Genomic DNA, 23,275 nt, shown 5'->3' with positions numbered 1-23,275 from the left:
TTCATGTTTGTAGCATAGTCATGTGCGAGCTTGTGCAACTGTTTATTCTCATGCTTGAGCCCTCTAATCTCCTGTTTGAGACTTATCACTTCAGCCGCCAATGATTCAACTTGGCGGGTTCGAGCAAATAAGCGTTAGGCCATATTAGACACAGAATCTGCACACTGAATACTGAAAGCCAGAGAATCCTTAACAGCCAACTCATTAGACCGTTTGGAAAGTAGTCTGTTATCTTTGGAAGTGAGAAGGTTCCTGGCCACCACTGCAGCGGTCATATCATTCTTCATCACAAAGTCCCCAACGGTAAGAGGACCAGTAGGGGATAAGATTGATGGATGTCATATGTTGTCTTGAGGAGACATAGCTGCCTCTTCACCAAAGTTCAGGTTAAAATGGCGGTCGGATGGGCCAGACATTTTGAGAAATGATGAAGGAGAAATGAGGTCCAATAAATCTCTGAAATACAAAAATAAGAGAAAAATTCCTACAAACAATAACTCTTTTAATGTACTTTTTGCACATAATTGGTTCCCTTATAAAAGAAAGGGCAACATGGCCGTTGGTTCAAAAATCGAAGGCACCACTCTTCGGATCTCGAAGAGGTACCACCCTCGACACGCAATATCAACTCCTCGGGTACAACAGATAACTTTACCAAAGATCTCTAACAAAGTTTAGATACATAAATTTTGAAGGTCCAGCTACTCTACTATTACCCACAAGGGTAAAGGAACAGCACCACTGCTTGATAACTGGAAAGTCCTTATGTGTGTCAACCTCCGTGCTCTGTGGCAAGGCAGACTGGCAAAAATGTCCAACCTTTACTCACATTCGAGAAAACACTCACAACAAGATTGCTTACTCAAAAATCGAAGAGGCACCACTCTCCGAATCTCGAGAGCCAGACTCCCAACCAGATTACTTGCTCAAAAATCAAAGAGGCACCGCCCTCTGAATCTCGAGAGCCAGACTACCAACAAGATTACTTGCTCAAAAATTGAAGAGGCACAGCTCTCCGAATCTCAAGAGTCAGACTCCCAACAAGATTGTTATCTCAAAAATCGAAGAGGCACTGTTCTCTGAATCTCGAGAGCCAGATCCCCGACAGAATTGCTTGTTCGAAAACCGAAGAGGCACCGCTCTCCGAACTTCGAGAGCCAGATTTCCTTGGATAAAGCTTATCTACAATCTTCACACGCAACATCAGCTTTACCGATACCACAAACCACTTTTTCAAAGTGCTCTGACAAAGTCAAAACATGTGAATCTTGCAGCTCCTACTACACTGCTATGACCAAGAAGGGTAAAGGAACAACGTTACTACTCGCTGTTGGGACAATTCCTATATATGTCGACCTTCATCCTCTACAGCCAGGCATACCTGCAAATAAAAAAAAAAATGCTCAATTTTTATTCACATCTGAGAGGGCACTCCTAGCAGAGTCTCTCGAGATACTCAGCTTCTTTCCCCCTCCCTCGATAATACTTATGCAAACAAGCCACATCAGAGCAAGAGTATTTCATATCATCAGGGTTAAAAACAAGAGTATCCCATATCATGCTTTTTCCCTGTCTTTTCCTTTGCCCTTGCTCTTACCTGTAGGACAAGGAGAAAAAACACAATCAGTCGGAATCTGAAATTAAACTTCCGATCTAGAACTGATTTGCCGGAATCTTTGCATGGTTGTTTGCCTAACATTGCTCTCGAGTACTCATCTTCAACTGTTGTCAAGGTCACGAAGTCCTTTGGCAAATACCTCAGAACAGTTGATACAATATTGACGCTTTACACTGAAGCTGCAACGCATAGATGAGTCACTGAGAAGTAGTGCTCTGAAGGACCATTTAAATGCAAAGATTGCATTCCACTCCTGCATCGGGGACAAATGTTGTAAGAGATTGAAGCAGAATGATTAATCATGAGTTACAACAGATCACTACAGCACGATGCCCTTCCTATAGAACCACACAACCCAGATAGAGAAGTCTAAATCAATTCCAAACCCAGCATCGCTGCCCTATCCAAAGAACTCGAGAAGTTTCAACAACCTTTCGCTAACACCGTCGCCAAAAAGTAAAACTTCGTCATACCACACCCACTACTTTGTCGACAGCAAAAGTATCCCATATCATTAGGGTCGAACGTACTATAGATTTGATGGACTTGTTTTGACCCTCAAATTCTTAAGTTGGCCTTATACTTTAGAGGAAACCAAAAAACCCACCAGCTCAGTTCAAGAATAAGCCTGTGGAAAGTTACTTCTTCAAAAACAAAAATATCTCATATCATCTCTTCTCCATTTGCTTCTCTTTATACTTGTTGTTTACGACACAAGGAGAAAGAGAACAATCAATCGGAAGACGAAGTCGAACCTCCGATCCGGATTGCTTACTTGGAAGTTTGATTGCTTACCTTGTCTGTTACCTCATTCGGCAAATCTCCTAGCTCGACGACTTGAAAGACTCGTACTATAAGGTTTGTACCATATTTGACCAAGCCCGAAACTACAAGTAAACTTCAAGTGAAATTGATATATTACCTTGTGCATCTTCATTGGTTAAAGATACCACCCCTGGATGGAGGAAAAGTACTTACAGAAAAGATGCCACATTTACATATGAGACATATAAGATAAGTGAAAATGATACCACACTTCGATATTGAGAAGTTTCGTGATTACTCAATGTCTTTGATCTTACAAGTCCCCAACCGAGGAGCTTCCCTCACTCGGGAACTTATGAGAGCACTGTTTGTACCATACTTGACCAATCCCGAAACTACTGAGTACCGGTCAACGTTATACCGTCAAAGACCCAGAAAAGTTTCCCTCCAACCAGGAGGCCAATCACAGCGCGACACGTGTCGACATCAGAAACCAATCATAGCGCAACATGTGTCAATATCAGAAGCCAATCACAACACGACAAGTATCAATGTCAGAATGAAACTAGAAACTCTCTTTTATAAATAGAGATCATTCTCTCACAATATTTCCTAATATCATTTGTACTAAATCATTCACTAGTACTCACTAAAGGAGAGCTTGAACCTATGTACTTGTGTAAACCCTTAACAATTAATGAGAACTCCTCTACTCCGTAGACGTAGCCAATCTGAGTGAACTACGTACATCTTGTGTTTGCTTCCCTGTCCCTATCCATTTACATACTTATTCACACTAGTGACCGGAGCAATCTAGCGAAGGTCACAAACTTAACATTTTCTATTGTACCAAAATCCTCACTGATTTTGTGCATCAACAAGTTTCATGAAAACAAAGCACACTGAATTGAATTACACAAAGAAATTGACAAATTGAAGCAGAGTACACCATCTGAATCTTCGTCGTTGGAAATCGAGCTATGTCTCCGGATGCACAGAGATATTCCCAATGAACGCAAGAACTTCCTTGGTCACACCAAGAGTAGCACCAACTGCCTCCGCCTCATCTTCTCATAAAAACTGAAGCAAATTCGAAGGGATTTTAGTGAACTCCGAAACCATATTAACAGATGGGAAAAATATAATATTATACCGAACACATTTATCAAGTAAAAGGACGACTATTATACTGCACTAACACAGTCAAGAGCTAAGGTTGCGGTGGAGATGGAGATGGACCTCAAATAGGGCTTCTTGGTCGAGCGACACTTATTCATAGATTCAGTAGCAATGTCCTAAACAGAAAATCATATAATGACTCATGTTTTTGGTCTACTCAAGCTGTATAGTGTACTAATGCAACTGCAAAATGACCAACAGAATGAAACTTCTGCTACTAAAAAGCTTTTACAAAATCATAAAACTAAGAGTTTGAACCCTACTGGAAAGTTATATGAGTAGACGAAGTTCTTGAAGCAAGATCATAAGCTCTTGCAGCTTCTTTTCCATATCATAGCCACTTCCAGGTCAAATTAACAGAAAATCAATGCTAAATCACAAACAAGTCAGTGATAATTTAAACTACAATCCTTTACTATTGTTGTAGAGAAAATTCATATCAATATAAACTACATTATTTGATTTGAATGGAATCAAACATAAACTTGGAATGTAAAAAATTAATAGCTAAGTCAGATCTCAGCAGCAATTAATAGCATAACTCAGATTTCAGTGGTAGGGACCAAAAAAAAAAAAAATTTTAGTTCAAAAGAAACAATTCCAAACAAATAGTAAGAATGATGTTTCGTTTTTATTGACCAATCTTGCCTTCCTTTTTCTGATTGTCCCTTCTTGCAGTTGTTGTCCCACAGATTTGCCTCATATCTTTCAGTTCATCTATGCCTAATGGAGACAAAATTTAACAAACTCACTTGTAGTTTTAGCTAACTAACTCATGGAATCCAAAAAAATTCAATCAGAAAACATAAAATAATAAAAAATGGGGAAAAATGAAGAACTTTAAAAGATGGAGAAAACTTTTGAGCCTACTTGAAACTTTCGAGCACTTAGTGCTTCTTGACAACCCAATCCCCTACTTCGTAAATCTGAAAGGCCTAATGAGTACGAGTCAATCTAGATATTTTGATATAACATCTCAAAAACTAAATGAATAATTTAGATAAAATGAAATCATATCAAAAGGTTCCATAACTTTAAAAGAAAATTTGTCCTAGACCCTGGAAATTTAAACGAAGAATCCTACAAAAAGTAAATCAAGATTATGGGGGCTTCATAGAAGAAAAAAGATTGAAACGTTGTTCCACTGATAAGTGTTTTTTTGGTCCCTTGAAGAGTATTTGTCCAGGACAAGCTATATTCAGGCTTCTAATTACAATTTGCTTTCTTTATGAATTTTTAAATGTAAGTTTACCTTGTGGTTTTTGAAATTTTGGTTGAAATTGTGAATGTTGTTCTGTTAATTAAATGCTGAAGGGATTTTGTAAAAACTATATTGGATTTTACAAATGCAGTTACAAAACTTAGACTGTACAATTAAACTTTTAATAAATAAATGCAGAAGTTTAAGTCAGTTACCTTGAGGACAAAGCGCGTCCAAAGGTAGGAAGAAATAGCCTGAAACCACAATTACTGAGATTTTCAGAAACCTATAAAAAAAATAACATCAACTCTTAACGAACTTTAGAAAACTATACTGGATTTTACAAATGCAGTTACAAAACTCAGAAAAGTCAAAAAAATTAATAAAACCTCATTTCTACATCTAAGTCAAACACAATATTTAAGAGGAACGAAGGATTTGTGATAAACAAAGGGTGAGACAAGGACAGCAAAAGCACATATTAGCAAAGCATTAGAACAAAAACCAAAGGTAAAGTGAAGAAGAAGACAGCCGAGGTAGATAGATTAAGGATGAAAGACGAGCGGCCAACATGGGCAACCACAACTATATATAAAACATACTTGATAGAGCATATAATCGCTTTAACAACATCATTATTAAAAAAATCCTTAGGCGGCAGCTAAAAGGCTGCCATGTTTCATTAGTGCGTATAAGCCAATAATTTTATCCAGCATTTATTTAGAATTCACAAACGCATGAAAAAATTTATGGGAACATAAAAATTCCATAACAACGAAAAACTATACATGAATTGCAAAATCTATGTACATAGCTCTTACATGCACAAAAGAAGACAAGAAAATCAATAAGAGCTCTTAGATGCACAGACCAACAAAGAATCAATCAGATATAAGATGATGTTAAGGATTGAGACAAAACTTACTACAAACAGTTGTCATCTATTCACTTCTTACAATACATTCACAGTTAGATTCACCAAAACGCATTATAAAATTAATTCTTAACGGTTATCAATGTTTAAATACTAACCTAATTGTAGCTATTACCTTTTGTGTCAAGTATCTGTATAAGCATTTTAACCATAGCTCCAAACAACAAACAAAGCAACTGAAAGAAATCAAAGAAACCAAAAACCACACGATGACCTCAAACGAAACAGAGTTTGATGTATAATTTAAACAGTCCATAAGAGCCTTTAACAATTTTATGTTTTACCAATACTTTTTCAATCAAATTTATTTTTTGTTTAAGCTTAGCTTTGTCATTTATCCATCTTTTGGAATGCATTTACAGTCAGATTCACCAAAGGACACTACAAAATTAATTCTCAATGCTCACCAGACTGAATTATGATTTATGATTGGACAAAAATTCGATTGAACTACATTACTAAAATATCAGTCCCTATAATTTGGATTGAAATCCTAAATTAGCATCATTGAGATAAGTTGACCAACATCCATATAGGATAACAATCCATTCATTTTTAAGACCCGGGTCTGATTCAATTATAATAGCCCTGCATCTCAAACGATTCGTGCATGGCTCACCACATCTACCCAAAGTGTTGATACATTTATATAGTTGTAATGTAATTCCAAGCATAAAACAAAAGTAATAAAATAACAGTGGACAGAGAATATAATGTCCAAATCTGTCAACAGTCTGCATACCTGGCAGAGCCTCCAGCAACAACGGATACCACAAACGGAGTGCCGCCAATTTGCTTCTTTTCTTATCTCCCGAGTCACTGCTATCACCAAATTTTTTTATTAGCCAATTCTTCGAATTGATGTAGCAGGAAAGATTAAACACCAGCTGAAAAAATAATAATAAAACAAAGATCAATCTCGTGCACTAAAAAAAACAACAAACAAATATCAGAGCAGCATTAAGATAATAATAAGAAAATACCAGGGGCACCAGCGGGAGTGGTAGATACTGAAAAAATAACAAACAAATGGGGAAAAAAGAAGAAGTAAGCAGCAAATCTTAATTTCCAAGAAATCTATAAAATAAATAAATAAAAAGGGAGGAGAGAAGAAAGACAAACATCCACAGTCGGCCACGAAAGGAGAGGAGACGTTGCAAGCGGCGGGGAGGGAGGCGGCCCTTGTGATGTTCAAAACGACGCCAAACGGAGCACTGCTCTTGAAGACCACAACTAACCCAAAACAAAATTATTACATTTTCATCCAAACTAACAAAAATACAAAATAAAAAACTGAAAGACAGCAGTTATAAAACATACCTCAGTTGTATAAAATTTATTTCCCAACGATCAACAGACAGCCGGCGCTCAACGATCTAAGGACAGCGCTCAAACGGAGAAGAAGACAGGAAACATATCCGGCCAAAATTCGTGAATCCCAGATGAAAACGAACGCAAAAACTGCGAAATCCCGCACTCCGATCGCAACTCTAGAAATAGAGACCAATTTTATGAGGCTGGGCAAAACACCCACAACCCCAGGTTTAAAAGGACAAAAAGCAGGAACTTTCCTCCAATATTTTCCGATGCAGAGACCACAATATTTAAGAGGAACAAACAATTAGAGAAGAACAGCGAGAATAAGGTAGGAATCAGAGGAGGACCAGAAGCAACAAAGGGTTAAACGTAAAAGAAGACTCGAGAATTCGAAGTGGATATATCAACGATGACGGACGCGTGGAAAGAATGGGCAAAAGCGTCTTTCCATTGTACGAAGCAGGCGACAAAGCGGGAGAGCAAGGAGAAACCGAGGGGCAAAAGAGTCCGCCCACTGGTCATAAACAGTACCCCGTAACCGAGTTGGAGAAAAAGTGTCTGTACGTTGCCTTCGGTGTTTAAAATATTTTGGAAATATATCCATAAAGATAATGGAGGTTGAAGAGTTTCAAAACTGTTTAGAACATGTAAAATTTGTAAATGTACATATACGATAGGTGATACTATTCATATACATGTGGAATCCAGAAAGGGAATTATAGTTCCTTTGTTCAGAATCAAAATCACAAATCTAAAATACAATTTCAAAAATCATTTCTAGACAGTTGAACATTAAGAAGAGCACTAATTCTAAAATACAAATTCAAATTTTCTCCATGTTAAAAAGTATGCAATTACACTTATATATTTCCCATAAGATCATAATTCTGTTACCACAATATATTTCTATTTTGATAGGATATATATTTTGATCTGAATCCTATTTTGTATTAATAACAAAATTGAGGGAAAGAGGCAAGTGTAATTCATTTGATCTCACAAAGACTGATATTATTGCAACACATTCCAATTGGATTAAAAGAATAAATAAACCTTCACTTCCTCTGAACTATCACCAGAATTCTCCTCTGAACAATCATCAAATGAGCTTAAAACATCCTTTCTACTTTTTTCACAACTTCCTAAACATGCCCAGAAAGATTAGGATTCAAACTAATTACTAAAATCCCATTATGTGACAATTGATGTGTCACTTGTATATATAATAGCATTGAAAAAATTCAACCCCCACCTAATTTAACTATTATAATATTTCCTAAAACATGAATCTGACAACGGCGTCCGAATCAAGACACGGCAAGGCGGGATGGGCAGCGTCTCCGGCATCCTCTTCAAGAACATCCAGATGGAGAGTGTGCTCAACTGCGTGCTAGTAGACCAGTACTACTACATGTCAAAAGCATGCCGAAACCAAAAAAACTTGAAATTGGAACATGGGTGACCAAGAAAATTTGGTGTCTAGAGATTTTGTATTGGGTGTACTTTTGTCGGGCAATTTGGCATTGGGGCGGCAGCTTTTGAGTTTTAGCCCATTTTGGCAAGGCAAAAGAGCATTTGGGCTCAAATCCTTGCCAATAATTTGCTTTTATACAACACTAGGTGTGGGAATTTAGACTAAATCACATCGATAACAGGAATTCGTTTAAACGTTTCTTTGTTTTTGGATCAAAGTGACAACTATTCCAAAGATAGTTTGATTCCCCAGCGTAATCGAATGAGCATGAAACAAATATATGACAGCTCTTACAGTTGAATAGGTGATGTTCTTTTACTTGTCCGAAGGCGCTTCACCATACGTTAAGCACTAAGCACTCACTAGGATTTTACTTCCTGAGCCTAATTATACAGCATCATGTTCATATGGAACCGGACCTACAATCAGCTTTCAAACTCATCGGCGTGGTCACCTTCAGTAGTCCAGTGCGTATACAGACTATTCTAAGACATATACAAGGAATGTTTGAAACCTGTACATAATTATAGGGAGCTCTGGTAACGCTAGTCCTTTACATGGCTTACAAAACACCTGCTTGAAACCACCTCATCATTTTTGTAAACCTAAGAAATTAATGTATACTGGACTTATCACAAACCTTTTGTTTTGCCAATATGATAACTGCAATAATTCTTCATGCAATGATCACAATTTGAATACCTGGGAACGGTACAAAAATCTGAGCATGCAGGATTGTGACTGAACCACAGCAGAAATTCCAAACACCATAGTTCCTCACCAGTTGGAGCGGCTACCAAAATTTGAACGAGGAATTGATGCAGGCACCAGTCGGGGCGACCCTGGATCTTTTGGTGTAGCTTCAGCACTGGCGCTATCAATAATTGGCGCATATGGCATTGTCACATTCTTTTTCAGCATTTTCTGATAGCATTGCAAAGCAAGAAAATTCATTACAAAGCAAAACGTCAACTATCCAGAAAAAGATGAATATCACGAACTTTTGCAATGTGTTAAAGATCCGTATCTATCAGCAACAGCAATGCAAGGGTGTACAATATTCTCAATTATTCTTTAGTTTGCATGTACAATTTTAGCATTCCATGGTCAGCCAAGCTTGACAAAGTTAAAAGTCAATGCAATAACATGAAGCTGCAGAGCTCAGAGGTATGGCGTTACAATCTAACCTTTTGTTTGTTTGGTCTGTAAGTGTTCATTGCTCGTTCAATTGAAGAGTACACGTCCAGTGCTTGGGGGGTATCAGGGAAGCACTTTATGACATGAACTTGTTCCCTCATCTCTGATTTATCTTGTAAATAAAGAATGACCCGTGAAGGTGGAGCTTTTGGGTGGTCCTTTTTCCCATGTGCCATCTCCATTATCACCAGGTCATCCCACAGTACATCCCACAATACAGAACACGGATCCCTAGCCGGGTTGAACTTCTGAGCTAAGGGTTGCTGATGACAAAAGTTACAATGTCATTGTTTGCTGACTTTTGAGGATGGCTTATAGAAGATAGGAAAGGACTGATAGCACTACGAATGATTCTAATCCTGCTAACTTACATGCAACAGTATCACTCTTCGATGAGTGACTAGAAGAATTCTTCCTTTGCGGAGTAAAAAGTGATCCTCATAAGCATCTGATAGAGCAAACTTCCCACGCACTTTAAACAGATCAACCTGGAGGAAAAATGAACCTGATTCTGCCAGCTGCAATATAGCCTTCATGGCCAAGAAAGTTGGAGTAAGAACAAGCAATGAAGGCAGTATCAATAAAAACCAAACCAAGTTACATGGAAAGAATTTTTTTTACTGAGGATTGAAAGCAGTCGAACAACTAGTACCTGTCCCTGTGCTTTGTAGTCGTCATAAGGTCGAATCAAATTATCACCACCAATAACACGAGGCAGCCTTTTGCGGAGGAGATGCTCATCGGAAGTTATTGCTGATGCTATCATCATTCTCATTGCCTTTTGAACTTTTGAAATAACAATGCTAATCACTGTACTCTGCCTCATGCACACGTTCTCATTAAAATTTTGTTTTATCCTCACCTAAAATAACAAATGTAAGTACTTAGGCCAGATGAAATTCTAGGATGAATTCCAGAAAAAAAAAAAATAAAAACCATGAAATCACAAAACAGCGGGAGGAAGAATCCCAACACTTACTTGCATATTCGGAGTGTTCCCCAATGCAATCATCAAAGATGCCCAAAATCCAAGGACACCTCTCAGCCGCCGACTAGGTGACATAGCCATTGACACTTTGAATTGAACCTCTGAAATGCTAAGAACTCTGCAAGTACAAGTAACATTATTTAAGGGAATTATGACTAAATGTAGTGAAAAGCTATGAAAAGACAATTTTAGAAGTCCTGGCATACCCAATTTCAATAATTGGATCAACAGAAACAGCAGTTGTTTGAGTATCAGACAACCGACTGAGGTTGACCTGCTGAACCATCTCATGAAGGCGCCAAATGATTGGCTCATGAATGTTTATCAAAAAGGCAGAGTTTTCAGGTCCCTGAATAATCAGTTGCATATAATTAAATATAAATTGGAGAAAAAATATCAGAAAACCTTCTATTGGAAAATGATAACTCTCTTATACTTACCTGGAGACCGATATATGGATAGACACATAGATCTAGTGACCCATTTGATTGCATTGTGATTGAAAGTTTCAAGATATAGTCAGTATCTTCTCCAACTTTCTGTGGTCTAAAAAGAATAGGTGTTGGAGTAAGGGGCAACTGGTTATCCAATTGTATCCCTCGCATTCTAAGTTTGAACCTGAAAACAGGAAACAGAAGACTCCAGATTTAATAACCTGCTGTTGAAAGAGAAACATAAACAGTCCAAGATTCAACAAAAGCATCCTAAAGGTCTTTTTGCTAATTAAGCCAAATTTACGCTTCTGAATAGAGATTCTCATATAGATCTGCTAACAGGAATTAACAACAAATCATCTGCTGAGGCTTGAACCATGGACCTCATAACATGAAAGCCTATCACACCAACTGTTGACTGCTAGTATATTATATATCTTATTTTACCAATTAAGCCTAAATGCTAAGCGATAATATTTTCTTTTGAATAGCAATATATTCAAATAGTCTGCAACACACATAAGTATTTCATAACATATTAATATTTAAAAAATATATATATGCACAATAACAATTGTTCTTTTCCTATTTTTCCCGATAGGAAATAAACTATCAATAATAAAATGAAACTGTACAAAACAGAGGACAAGATGTCAATATACCTAATTCTACTAACAGCATCTAATAATCACACCAGAAACAAACAAAAAACAAAAAAAATATCATTACAACAACACTCAAGGTCACAGCAGCTTTTCAACAGTTAAGAAGACTGCACCCGCACTGACTAATAAATTAAGCAAATTGTTCTCCAAGCCACAAAATTGATAGCAAACTTACCTACTGATTCCAGAACCTAAGCCAGTTGAATATGCACAATGAAGATTCTGAACCGAAAGGTACAGGATTTCTTCGGGTGTATGGTCAATAATGGATATTCCAAGCTCAGGAAGCTCAATGATAACATGAAACTCACAATCAGTGATTATTGGTGATTGTTTCTGTATAGAAAGCTGAGACATAGGTGATGAGTGGCTTGTACTCAAGATTCCAGACGGATCACTTTCTCGCATCCAGTCACTGATCTTGATGACATTCACTTTGTCTTCTTTTATTACAGTAACACGTGAAGCTTTAGAAGGCCCATTTCCCACATGAATGGGTTGGTGATCAGAAATCTCATCAATATCATTCTTCTCTGATTTTAATGGGTCTTCCCCCTCTACCAGGATCTCTAATAAACGTCTTCTGCCAAGATCTTCCCATAAAAAAGAAGCTGCTGTATTGGGAAGAAGAAATTTCCATGAATCGTTGGTATCATCCACTTGCCGAATTTGGATGGGTAGAAACATGGAACGATTTTCAATCCTGTTGATAGAAAACTATCAGCAGTGGACCAAAAACAAAAGAACACATGCATACAAGTAAAGGAGATTAAACCATGTTTATGTATTTATTTTACTGTACTAAGACAACTTCCACATGAACAGACATTACAAGTTCAACAAAATTTCACTCTAGTAAAACAGAATTATTTTTCTTATCTTATGATACCTTATGAGTTATGATAACTACATTATCTCTTTCCATTTCACAAGATTTCATAAGACATAGTGAACTGTTACCTGTAAGGACTCATGGAAGAGTTTGGACGGAAAACAACTTCATAGCTTGAGTTCTTTGCTCCACTTCTTACAGCTATTCGAAATTGAAGTAGATCATTTCCGGCATCCTTCTTCAAGCAAACACGCATGATACCTTCATAACAAACACTAAATGGTGCACTCCAATTGTAACCATCCACCCGCACCTGATAAGAAGAATAAATCCCATATGGGATTCAGACAATGTATGCTATTCATGCATAATTAGCGAACATGAGAGATTTTAAAACTTCACGGACCTTCAACAGTTCAACTTTGGCACTAGACTGCCAACAAAAAGGCTTTGGAGAATCCGTGGGATGAATCCACGCCACGGACCGAGAATCACACTGTTGCAGGCAGAGACTGTAACCAACTCTATTAATAAACAAGGTGTGGGGCTGGAAGTGCACAACCTGAATATTAACCATTGAGCAGTTGTTTATTATTATTACCATATACCAAAGAAACTTGACAAATGCATAGCTTATCAGTACCAAAGAGCACAAAAAATAGGGACTAACAACAACTTCTTTTACTAAGGACTAAGAAGTAAGGAACCTTCTGTCCATTCTAAACATGCAGATGGCCTGGTGAAGAGAATCTTTCATCATTTTTCTTTAGGCTAAGGGTCATCTTATTTTCTGTAAACAGGCTTCAGAGCTAATGTTTTACAGACTAATTTGGTAAGTCCCTCATCACATTCTTCCTAGCAGTTCATCAGTCGAGAAACATTAAAGATTTAAGTCACAAGATATTTAAATCCAACCTTTGTTCTGTCTGAGGTCATGCTCAGTCTCGCTGAAAGCTTGTAATAGGATCCATCCGAACTGAATGCTTTTACATCAAGCCTTTCCTGGAAAAGAAAGTTCAAAGATCATATAATAGAGAACAAATTTCAGCAACTGTGAAGCGATACTCGTGAGAAGGAAAATGGATATCGTAAGCCAATTTGATGCTCCATTGAAATCACCTTCTTTTCCAGCTCATAAAGAGATATCCCAGGACTGTAAATGTCTGAATGACGAATGGCAACAGAAAGCCCCACTCGTGAGGACAAATACACATCTTTTTGAGATGGAAACAGCGAAGCCCCACCACGGCTGGCATAATCTTGTGGAGAAAGCATGCTAGGAACAGGACTAGTGTCCTCAATAACTTCAAGTACTTGGATGTTTCTCCTTGTGGCAGAATGCTTCCTGTCCATAGAGTTTGTGGGACTTCTCAAGGCTGTTTTTGCAGAGTTGACTGCCCTAGAAAGCATTAGGGAGTCCGTATCTGCATTGTCCGAAGGTTCTACTTCTACCACTCGATATGCCAAATAAATAGATGAATCATTAGTAATCCAGTATGGAACAAAAAATCTTATTGTTTTGGGTGCAACAGTGGTTCCTCCCATGTCATGTTCAATACTCACACGCAGTCTCCTGCAAATATATAGTAATGGAGATCATGGATATGATAATTAATAAAATATTTGTTATATCAGTTACAAGAAATGTTTAAATTTTCCAATAAGAAAGAGTTGCAGACACAATAGCTAGTTGGGGGTCACTAGTAGTAGAACATTATAAATGGTACACAAGTGTAGAACAAAAAAGATGAGGAAACATCATACAAAAATTATTTCCAGCATAACAGCTAGTTGGGGGTAACTAGTAGTGGAACACCCACACACAAGTATAGAGAAATACTCACACACATAAGGAGCATAAACAAAGTTGAGAACACCAAAACATATTCAATTTAGCCTAAAAAGACTAAGGTATAAAACAAAATTGGGCCCCCAGTGTAAAAACCTAACATAGCATAATAAGAGATTCTGAGTTGGAGTCCTTGCTATTAAAACCTCCAAATGTACATTGAAAACTACGTATTATGCTTTATGCTGGTTGATAGAAATCCACAAGGGAGGAGTGTTGAATATTATATGAATTTGCCTATATCCTAACAGGTTGAGCTTTTGGGAACAACAGTACAATAACAACTTTTGACAAAACCAAACAAAAAATATCAAAGAAATCTTTTCTCGGAAGCACAAACCTTTTACTTTTCTGGTGAACCATCCAGAATGATGAGACATGGTCATTGGAATAAAGATTCAAAACAAGAATGGGGTCCTGCCAGAACAACCATAGTTATTAAACTCACAATGGTATGTAGATATAACAAGCATGTTACTTATATTTAGACAGAGCTAGTACCTTCTCCAGGACCCAACCACCCTGGACAGACAACGTAAGATACAAAGGTTTCTGAATGTCTGCTGAATATACATGTACACCCCCACGTGAAGAGATAATACCATGCTGTCGTCCACATTTTCCGTCTCGTTTTCCTTCCCAGATTGTGAATTCAGCTGGACAGGGAAGGCAATTTTCCAACTTCATAGGAGAATGGACAGATATTCTCCAGTCATAAACAGGTGCATTCAGTTCAGTATGAAGTGCAGAGGCATCTGCCCCGACACTAAGCCAAAATTGTTCGTTTATGGTACTAGAACAACACAAAAGTATATCCTTATTCTCAAGCTGATTCAACTTGAAAGTAACATTTGGCATCTTATTTTCCTGCTTTGAAGTATATTGTCTAGAAGGTGAAACCTGATCTATAATAGTCAGGTCCTTTCCATAAGTATAACCAGTACCCACTGCCGCAAGAGAACCCCATGAATATGAAGGCTGAGGATGATCAACAGCAGGACATATTTGTAAGCACTGGTCAGAATCACTAGATGTACTTCTCCAAGGCAAAATAAAAGAACTCCCAGGATTTATGCTATCACTTCCAAGAGAGGAATCACGACCTTGAATTCGAGATGCATGACATACTGAAATTTTCAACTTAACATCGGTCTCATTTACAACTGTTGCAAGACCCCTGAAAATTGCATGCTTCTTGCCATTTTTCATAACAACTTCCAAAGCCATGAAACCATTCTGTAACGATTTTGGGACAACTGACAATGGAAGCAATGACCGAATGTTCTGCCAAACATCATCCGGGCCAAGTCCGACAGAGAAACCTATGCCTCTATCCGTTACATTTTCAGCCTCCAAATCTCTTTGAAAACTTGGAGTTGTTTTCCTCTCAAAATAAGAAGTTGAAACCAGCAGCCATCCGCATTCATCCATATCTTCAGTACTGTTCTGTTGAGCCTTTAAAGCACAACATCAAAGAAGAACGAAAAAGAACAATCAATTCCTAAGACAGTACATGTGCACAACCAACGACACCGATCAATGCATAAATAAGGTGAACGTGCTCACCTTGCTTCTTAGTGGATGTGATACTATGTTCTGAAAATCATGACCTTGCCCAACAGAAAATGAGAGGGCACCCACAACTTCACCTGTATCATTGTATTGATTTGAGACCATAACAAACGCATGAGAAATTTGCCTCTAGATGATTATTATTCAGTAAGAAATTGCAAAGAAGACGACCGCAATAGGAAGAAGAAAGTTTTTTAATTTTTTATAGACTTGGCCCAAAACGACGTCGTTTTCGCCAAGTCTAATTTTTTATTTTTTTTAAATCACTGCAGTCCTCTGCCAATTCTCTGCTATTTTCACCACCCAATATCCCATTTTCTCTGTATATTTCACCAACCAATCCCCCATTCTCTGCTATATTTCACCCCATCCCCAATTCCACAATTCCCCAATTCCTCAAACCCAAAATTCTCAATCTCAATCTCAATCCCAATCCTATATTTCTATTTTACTCCAATCTCATACCTCAATTTGTTTCAAAATTCTCCAAACCACCACAATTTGTTTCAAAATTCAAGTTTTTTAGTATTCTAATCTCAATTTGGTTTTTGATTAATTGTTTTACAAAGTATTATACTATATATATATATATATATATAATTATATATACAACAACAACAACAACAACAAAGCCTTTTCCCACTAAGTGGGGTCGGCTATATGAATCCTAGAACGCCATTGCGCTCGGTTTTGTGTCATGTCCTCCGTTAGATCCAAGTACTCTAAGCCTTTTCTTAGAGTCTCTTCCAAAGTTTTCCTAGGTCTTCCTCTACCCCTTCGGCCCTGAACCTCTGTCCCGTAGTCACATCTTCGAACCGGAGTGTCAGTCGGCCTTCTTTGCACATGTCCAAATCACCGGAACCGATTTTCTCTCATCTTTCCTTCAATTTCGGCTACTCCTACTTTACCTCGGATATCCTCATTCTCAATCTTATCCTTTCTCGTGTGCCCACACATCCCACGAAGCATCCTCATCTCTGCTACACCCATTTTGTGTACGTGTTGATGTTTCACCGCCCAACATTCTGTGCCATACAACATCGCTGGCCTTATTGCCGTCTTATAAAATTTTCCCTTGAGCTTCAGTGGCCTACGACGGTCACACAACATGCTGGATGCACTCTTACACTTCATCCATCCAGCTCGTATTCTATGGTTGAGATCTCCATCTAATTCTCCGTTCTCTTGTAAGATAGATCCTAGGTAGCGAAAACGGTCGCTTTTTGTGATCTTCGCTAAATTGCTCCGGTCATTAGTGTGGATAAGTATATAAATGGATAGAGATAGGAAAGCAAACACAAGATGTACGTGGTTCACCCAGATTGGCTACGTCCACGGAATAGAAGAGTTCTCATTAATTGTGAAGGGTTTACACAAGTACATAGGTTCAAGCTCTCCTTTAGTGAGTACAAGTGAATGATTTAGTACAAATGACATTAGAGTACAAATGACATTAGGAAATATTGTGGGAGAATGATCTCGTAATCACGAACTTCTAAGTATCGGAGTGTGGTATCATCTTGACTTGCCTTATCTGTCTCATAGGTAGATGTGGCAGCTTCTCTGGAAGTACTCTTCCTCCATCCAGGGGTGGTATCTTTAACTGGTGGAGATGCACAAGGTAATGTATCAATTTCACTTGAAGCTTACTTGTAGTTTCAGGCTTGGTCAAGCGCGATACAAACCATGTAGTAGGAGTCCCCCAAGTCGCCGAGCTAGGGGATTTGCTGAAAGAGGTGACAGACAAGGTAAGCAATCAGAGCTCCGGCTGATTGTTCACCTTCTCCCCATCTTGCAGCAGCATGAAGGATAAAGAGAAGAAAAATGAGAAGAGATGATATGGGATACTTTTGCTTTTGAAGAAGTAACTTTCCACAGGCTTATTCTTGAACTGAGCTGGAGGGTTTTCTGGTTTCCTCTAGAGTATAAGGCCGACTGAAGAATTTGAGGGTCAAAACAAGTCCATCAAATCTAGAGTACGTTCGACCCTGTTGATATGGGATACTTTTGCTTTTGACAGAGTAATGGATGGATCGGCACGTGTGCTGTTACGCTTGTCTCCACATGCTTCCTTGTATCCTTCGCACTTGCCCTATCTGTTCACGTGTGCTGTTACGCTTGTCTCCACATGCTTCCTTGTATCCTTCGCACTTGCCCTATCTGTTCCTCAAGCAGATGCGGTATCTTCCCTGGCAACATAAGATGTTGAAGATGAGTACTCGAGAGCAATGCCAGGTAAGTAATCAGGTAAGGGGTTCCAGGCTGTCAGTTCCTGGCTGGGAGTTTGATTTCAAGTGCTGACTGATTGCTCTCTTTCTCCTTGTCTTGCAGGTAAAAACAAGGCCAAAGGAAAAGACAGGGAAAAAGCATGATATGGGATACTCTTGCTTTTAACCCTGATGATATGAGATATTCTTGCTCTAGTATAGCTTGTTTGCAGAGGTATTATCGGGGGGAAAGAAAGCTGAATATTTCGAAAGGCTTCGTTGGGAGTGCCCTCTCAGATATGAAGAAGGGTTGAGCATTTTTGCAGGTCTGCCTGTCCGTTGGGGATGGAGGTCGACATATATAGGAGTCTCCCTAACAACAAGTAGTAATGCTATTCCTTTACCCTGCTTGGTCATAGCACGGTAGTGGGAGCTGCCAGCTTCACATGTTTTAACTCTGTCAGAGCACTTTGAAAAAGTGGTATGTGGTATCTGGCTCTCGAGATTCGGAGAACGATGCTTCTTCGATTTTTGAGAAAGCAATCATGGTGGGGGTCTGGCTCTCGAGATTCGGGGAGCGGTGTCTCTTCGATTTTTGAGAAAGTAATCATGTTGGGAGTCTGGCTCTCAAGATTCGGAAGGCGGTGCCTCTTCGATTTTGGAGTAAGCAATCTTGTTGGGAGTGTTTTCTCGGATGTGAGTAAAGGTTGGGCATGTTTGCTAGTCTACCTTGCCACGAAGCACGGAGGTTGACACACAGGGACTTTCCAATTATCCAGCAGTGGTACTGTTCCTTTACCCTTGTGGGTAATAATATGGTAGCTAGACCTTCAAAATTTATGTGTCTAAACTTTGTTAGTGCTGTTTCTTTGCTATTCTTTTACCTTTCTTGGTCAGAGCGATGTAGTGGGAGCTGCAAGCTTCACGTGCTCAACTTTGGCAGAGACTTTGACAAAGTTATCTGTGGTACCCATGAGCTATTGTTGCGTGTGGGAAGTGGGTGATTGAACAGTAAGATTCATGTGCTTTCTACTTCACCAGAAGTCTTCGACAGAATGCCCATAATTTCCGCAAAGCTGAGTGTGCGTGTGACAGGTGCTGACAAGGCTAGAAAAGAAGGTGCCTCTTCGATTTCTGAGATCGGCCCTCGTGGTCTCTGAGCAGCCCAGCTTTTGAGAAAGCGAGCGCCTCTTCGATTTTTGAGAAAGCAATCATGCTGAGGGTCTGGCTCTCGAGATTCGGGGAGCAGTGTCTCTTCGATTTTTGAGAAAGTAATCATGTTGGGAGTCTGGCTCTCGAGATTCGGAGGGCGGTGCCTCTTCGATTTTGGAGCAAGCAATCTTGTTGGGAGTGTTTTCTCGAATGTGAGTAAAGGTTGGGCATGTTTGCTAGTCTACCTTGCCACGAAGCACAGAGGTTGACACACAGGGACTTTCCAATTATCCAGCAATGGTACTGTTCCTTTACCCTCTCTTCGATTTTTGAGAAAGTAGTCATGTTGGGAGTCTGGCTCTCGAGATTCGGAGGACGGTGCCTCTTCGATTTTGGAGCAAGCAATCTTATTGGGAGTGTTTTCTCGCATGTGAGTAAAGGTTGGGCATGTTTGCTAGTCTACCTTGCCACAAGGCACTGAGGTTGACACACAGGGACTTTCCAATTATCCAACAGTGGTACTGTTCCTTTACCCTTGTGGGTAATAATATGGTAGCTAGACCTTCAAAATTTATGGGTCTAAACTTTGTTAGTGCTGTTTCTTTGCTATTCTTTTACCCTTCTTGGTCAGAGCGATGTAGTGGGAGTTGCAAGCTTCACGTGCTCAACTTTGGCAGAGAACTTTGGCAAAGTTATCTGTGGTACCCATGAGCTATTGCTGCGTGTGGGAAGTGGGTGATTGGACAGTAAGATTCATGTGTTTTCTACTTCCTCATAAGTCTTCGACAGAATACCCATAATTTCCGCAAAGCTGAGTGTGCGTGTGACAGGTGCTGACAATGCTGGAAAAGTAGGTGCCTCTTCGATTTCTGAGATCGGCCCTCGTGGTCTCTGAGGAGCCCAGCTTTTGAGGAAGCGAGCGCCTCTTCGATTTCTGAGATCGGCTTTCGTGGTCTTTGAGCAGCCCAACTTTTGAGAAAGCAAACACCCCTTCGATTTATGAGATCAACCCTCGTGGTCTCTAAGCAGCCCAGCTTTTGAGAAAGCAAACGCCTCTTCGATTTCTGAGCAGGCGCCTCTTCGATGTCTGAAGCTCCGTCGAGTGCAGCTTTTTATAGGGGCTGGCATTAAGTTCCAAAGCACACTTGAATCTCCACCAGTAGAAGCTCCATTCTTGCACTTCTAAGATCTTGATTTGTCCGACCTCTTCTCTCTTCAATACCTTTTAAAATGTCTGGCCCCTCCGACCGTCGTTTTGACTTGAACCTTGTTGAAGAGGCAGCCCCGCCTTCTCCAGACAACATATGGCGCCCATCCTTCGTCTCCCCTACTGGTCCTCTTACCGTTGGGGATTCCGTGATGAAGAATGATATGACCGCTGCGGTGGTGGCCAGGAACCTTCTCACTCCCAAAGATAACAGACTACTTTCCAAACGGTCTGATGAGTTAGCTGTTAAGGATTCACTGGCTCTCAGTGTTCAGTGTGCAGGTTCTGTGTCTAATATGGCCCAACGCCTATTTGCTCGAACCCGCCAAGTTGAATCATTGGCGGCCGAAGTGATGAGTCTCAAACAGGAGATTAGAGGGCTCAGGCATGAGAATAAACAGTTGCACCGGCTCGCACATGACTATGCTACAAACATGAAGAGGAAGCTTGACCAGATGAAGGAAACTGATGGTCAGGTTTTACTTGATCATCAGAGATTTGTGGGTTTGTTCCAAAGGCATTTATTGCCTTCGTCTTCTGGGGCTGTACCGCGTAATGAAGCTCCAAATGATCAACCTCTGATGCCTCCTCCTTCTAGGGTTCTGTCCAGTACTGAGGCTCTGAATGATCCCCCTCCGATGCCTTCTCTTTCTGGGGCTCTACTGACTGCTGAGACTTCTCCTAAGCAACCTTTGTGAAGGCTCCATCTTGTTTGTTTATTTTGACTCATGTATATGTACATATTTGTAGCTTATCGGGGATATCAATAAATAAGTTTTCCTTCATTTCAACGTATTGTGTTAAATACACCAAAGCCTTCTTCGCTAAGTTCTTTGAATTTTCTTTTGTTGAAGCTTGTATGTTGAAGCTTTCTGAGTGGAGCATGTAGGTTGGGGTAGTGTTCCCTTAATTTTTCGAGTGAGGAAAACTTCTCGGTTGGAGACATGGAAAATCCAAGTCACTGAGTGGGATCGGCTATATTAAATTATTTAGGTCCCGTGAGTCTTCGCCTCACACCCTACGCCTAGGAGGGGCTATCCATGGAACGCCTCCGCCTTTTAATACATTAGGTACACATGATTAATAAATGAACTGAAAAAAAAAAAAAAGCAGTAGTACAAAGTGAAGCTTGGATTTGGGAAAAACATTTCCGAATAACATTCAGAGCAGCAACAGATAGGCTATCAGAATATGACTATAAACATACAAAAGGGCATGTGTAGAAGCCATGGGAGAAGATATTCAAAATGCTGAAGATTTCATTCCCCTCTTCTTCTTTTTTTTTCAAAGAAATGATTACACTTTATTAAAATAAAAACAAGAATTACAAAATAGTGGATAAGAAATCCACCATGCAGCAAATCTAGCTAAGACCTTTCAAATAGATCTGATTACAAGTAACATAACCTCAACCAAAATCATTTTACGGCTGCTAACATATCCCAAACTATATGAGAAAGAGAATAATCCTTGAACTCATTCGAAACTGATGCCCAGAGGGCTGCCCAGTATCTTACTCTACCCCATAGTTCTGCTACCCCCACTCCATTATAATCCTCAAAAACTCCTGTTATGCTCCAACCAAATGTTCCAAAAAACTACCAACACCAAACAGCCCCACAAAGCTTTAGCTTTCCTCCCCTTTCCTAAAGCCCCAAAATTGGTGCTTGGAAGCACGAAACAACCCTTTGGAATGACCCAACTAACTCTAACTTCCTGAACCAATTTCCACCACAACTGTATGAGTAAGAACAAATTTCATTTACCTCTTGAATACACGGTTTACTAATTCTAGATAGACATGGGAATCAACAACCTAAGTTCATGAACAAAAATGTGGATGCAAGTTCAAAACAAGAAAGAATGCAAAATTCAGGGAAGGTTGCCGATAGTACGTACCCTTTCCTGCTTTTGCTGCAAGGTTTGTCACCTGCACTTCCAGTTTAGCTGGGCCCTGCAACACTTGCACACTCAAGCTTGGAAACTTAAAGAATAAAAGAGTGGGAGAAAGAGTGGGAGAAAGAGTGAAAAAGAGCAATAACTATATCAGATACCTTCCGTGGAACTTCAAATATGAAGAGTTCATTCCATTCCACTGTGCCTTCATTCAAGTTATTGAAATTTGATACTGCAGGTTTAACACATTTTGTCCTTGCACTTTGAGGAAAAAGTTTTTGTTGATCTGTTGGTTGACTATCAACAAGGCGCAAAGCACAGAAGAGTTTATGGCCGTTACCATCATCTATAATAGGTAAACCCTGCAATCAAAAGAATCAATCTTATCTCCAGAACGTAGGAAACAAAATGATACAACATTTAAGGTAAGAAAAAAATAAATTTAACCAGTTACAACCTTGGCTTCGTGGATCTGTATAGCAACATAATAATGTGCTTCCTTAGATTCATCTACAACGTTGAACCTATCAGAAAACCTTGGAGGCGGCACCCATATAGAAATGTAGTCACCATGATGTAACCGGTCCACTCTGTCTAAGTTTTCCTCAACTCTTTTCACATAGATATCACACCGAAGTTTATTCTCTACAATTAAAGTCTGAAAGTCATCTTCATGCAATGCAGAGAAAGTCTGGTCCTCTCCTAGTCCACATAGACCACTAGATTCCTGCAAAGACCCAATTTGGTATTCAAAGTTGTTATTTCAACCCCCACCCCACTCCCCATCC

General features: G+C 39.3%; 1 protein-coding gene and 1 long non-coding RNA gene across 16 annotated transcripts in view; both read right to left on the bottom strand.

Annotated features, from left to right (window-relative positions):
- Window positions 1-2,935: 2,935 nt before the first annotated feature.
- On the bottom strand, window positions 2,936-7,390 carry LOC103403491 (uncharacterized). 12 transcript variants are annotated; one of them, XR_011577193.1, is made up of 9 exons: window positions 7,018-7,385; window positions 6,820-6,930; window positions 6,681-6,707; window positions 6,440-6,584; window positions 4,979-5,017; window positions 4,433-4,497; window positions 3,826-4,285; window positions 3,623-3,678; window positions 2,936-3,463 (listed from the first exon to the last, which is right to left on the bottom strand). It is a non-coding gene; the product is annotated as an uncharacterized lncRNA (long non-coding RNA). The 12 variants fall into 12 exon arrangements; XR_011577198.1 differs by having other exon boundaries at window positions 3,583-3,678; window positions 4,211-4,285; XR_011577194.1 differs by lacking the exon at window positions 3,623-3,678 and having other exon boundaries at window positions 4,211-4,285; window positions 4,979-5,049.
- Window positions 7,391-8,672: 1,282 nt separating this feature from the next.
- LOC103405321 (uncharacterized) overlaps window positions 8,673-23,275 on the bottom strand; it is a 45,552-nt gene continuing 30,949 nt past the window's right edge. For 3 of the 4 annotated variants that reach the window (XM_029095841.2, XM_029095842.2, XM_070815542.1), the window contains exons 44-62: window positions 22,945-23,214; window positions 22,646-22,849; window positions 22,491-22,545; window positions 16,020-16,102; window positions 14,955-15,908; window positions 14,794-14,870; window positions 13,724-14,177; window positions 13,520-13,606; window positions 13,011-13,166; window positions 12,733-12,917; window positions 11,948-12,475; window positions 11,114-11,291; window positions 10,880-11,022; window positions 10,665-10,791; window positions 10,338-10,547; window positions 10,057-10,215; window positions 9,676-9,948; window positions 9,270-9,412; window positions 8,673-9,190 (exon numbers count right to left, since the gene is read on the bottom strand). In XM_029095841.2, coding sequence (XP_028951674.1) covers window positions 9,121-9,190; window positions 9,270-9,412; window positions 9,676-9,948; window positions 10,057-10,215; window positions 10,338-10,547; window positions 10,665-10,791; window positions 10,880-11,022; window positions 11,114-11,291; window positions 11,948-12,475; window positions 12,733-12,917; window positions 13,011-13,166; window positions 13,520-13,606; window positions 13,724-14,177; window positions 14,794-14,870; window positions 14,955-15,908; window positions 16,020-16,102; window positions 22,491-22,545; window positions 22,646-22,849; window positions 22,945-23,214 — 4,356 coding nt within the window. In that variant the 3' untranslated portion in view covers window positions 8,673-9,120. The remainder of the gene's footprint in view (window positions 9,191-9,269; window positions 9,413-9,675; window positions 9,949-10,056; window positions 10,216-10,337; window positions 10,548-10,664; window positions 10,792-10,879; window positions 11,023-11,113; window positions 11,292-11,947; window positions 12,476-12,732; window positions 12,918-13,010; window positions 13,167-13,519; window positions 13,607-13,723; window positions 14,178-14,793; window positions 14,871-14,954; window positions 15,909-16,019; window positions 16,103-22,490; window positions 22,546-22,645; window positions 22,850-22,944; window positions 23,215-23,275) is intronic. The other variant, XM_029095843.2, reaches the window with a different exon arrangement.

Source organism: Malus domestica, chromosome 16, assembly GCF_042453785.1.
Source record: "Malus domestica chromosome 16, GDT2T_hap1".
NCBI classification, from domain to species: Eukaryota; Viridiplantae; Streptophyta; class Magnoliopsida; order Rosales; family Rosaceae; genus Malus; species Malus domestica.
The sequence above is the reverse complement of the archived record's forward strand: the minus strand, read 5'-3'. Positions and strand labels throughout refer to the sequence as shown.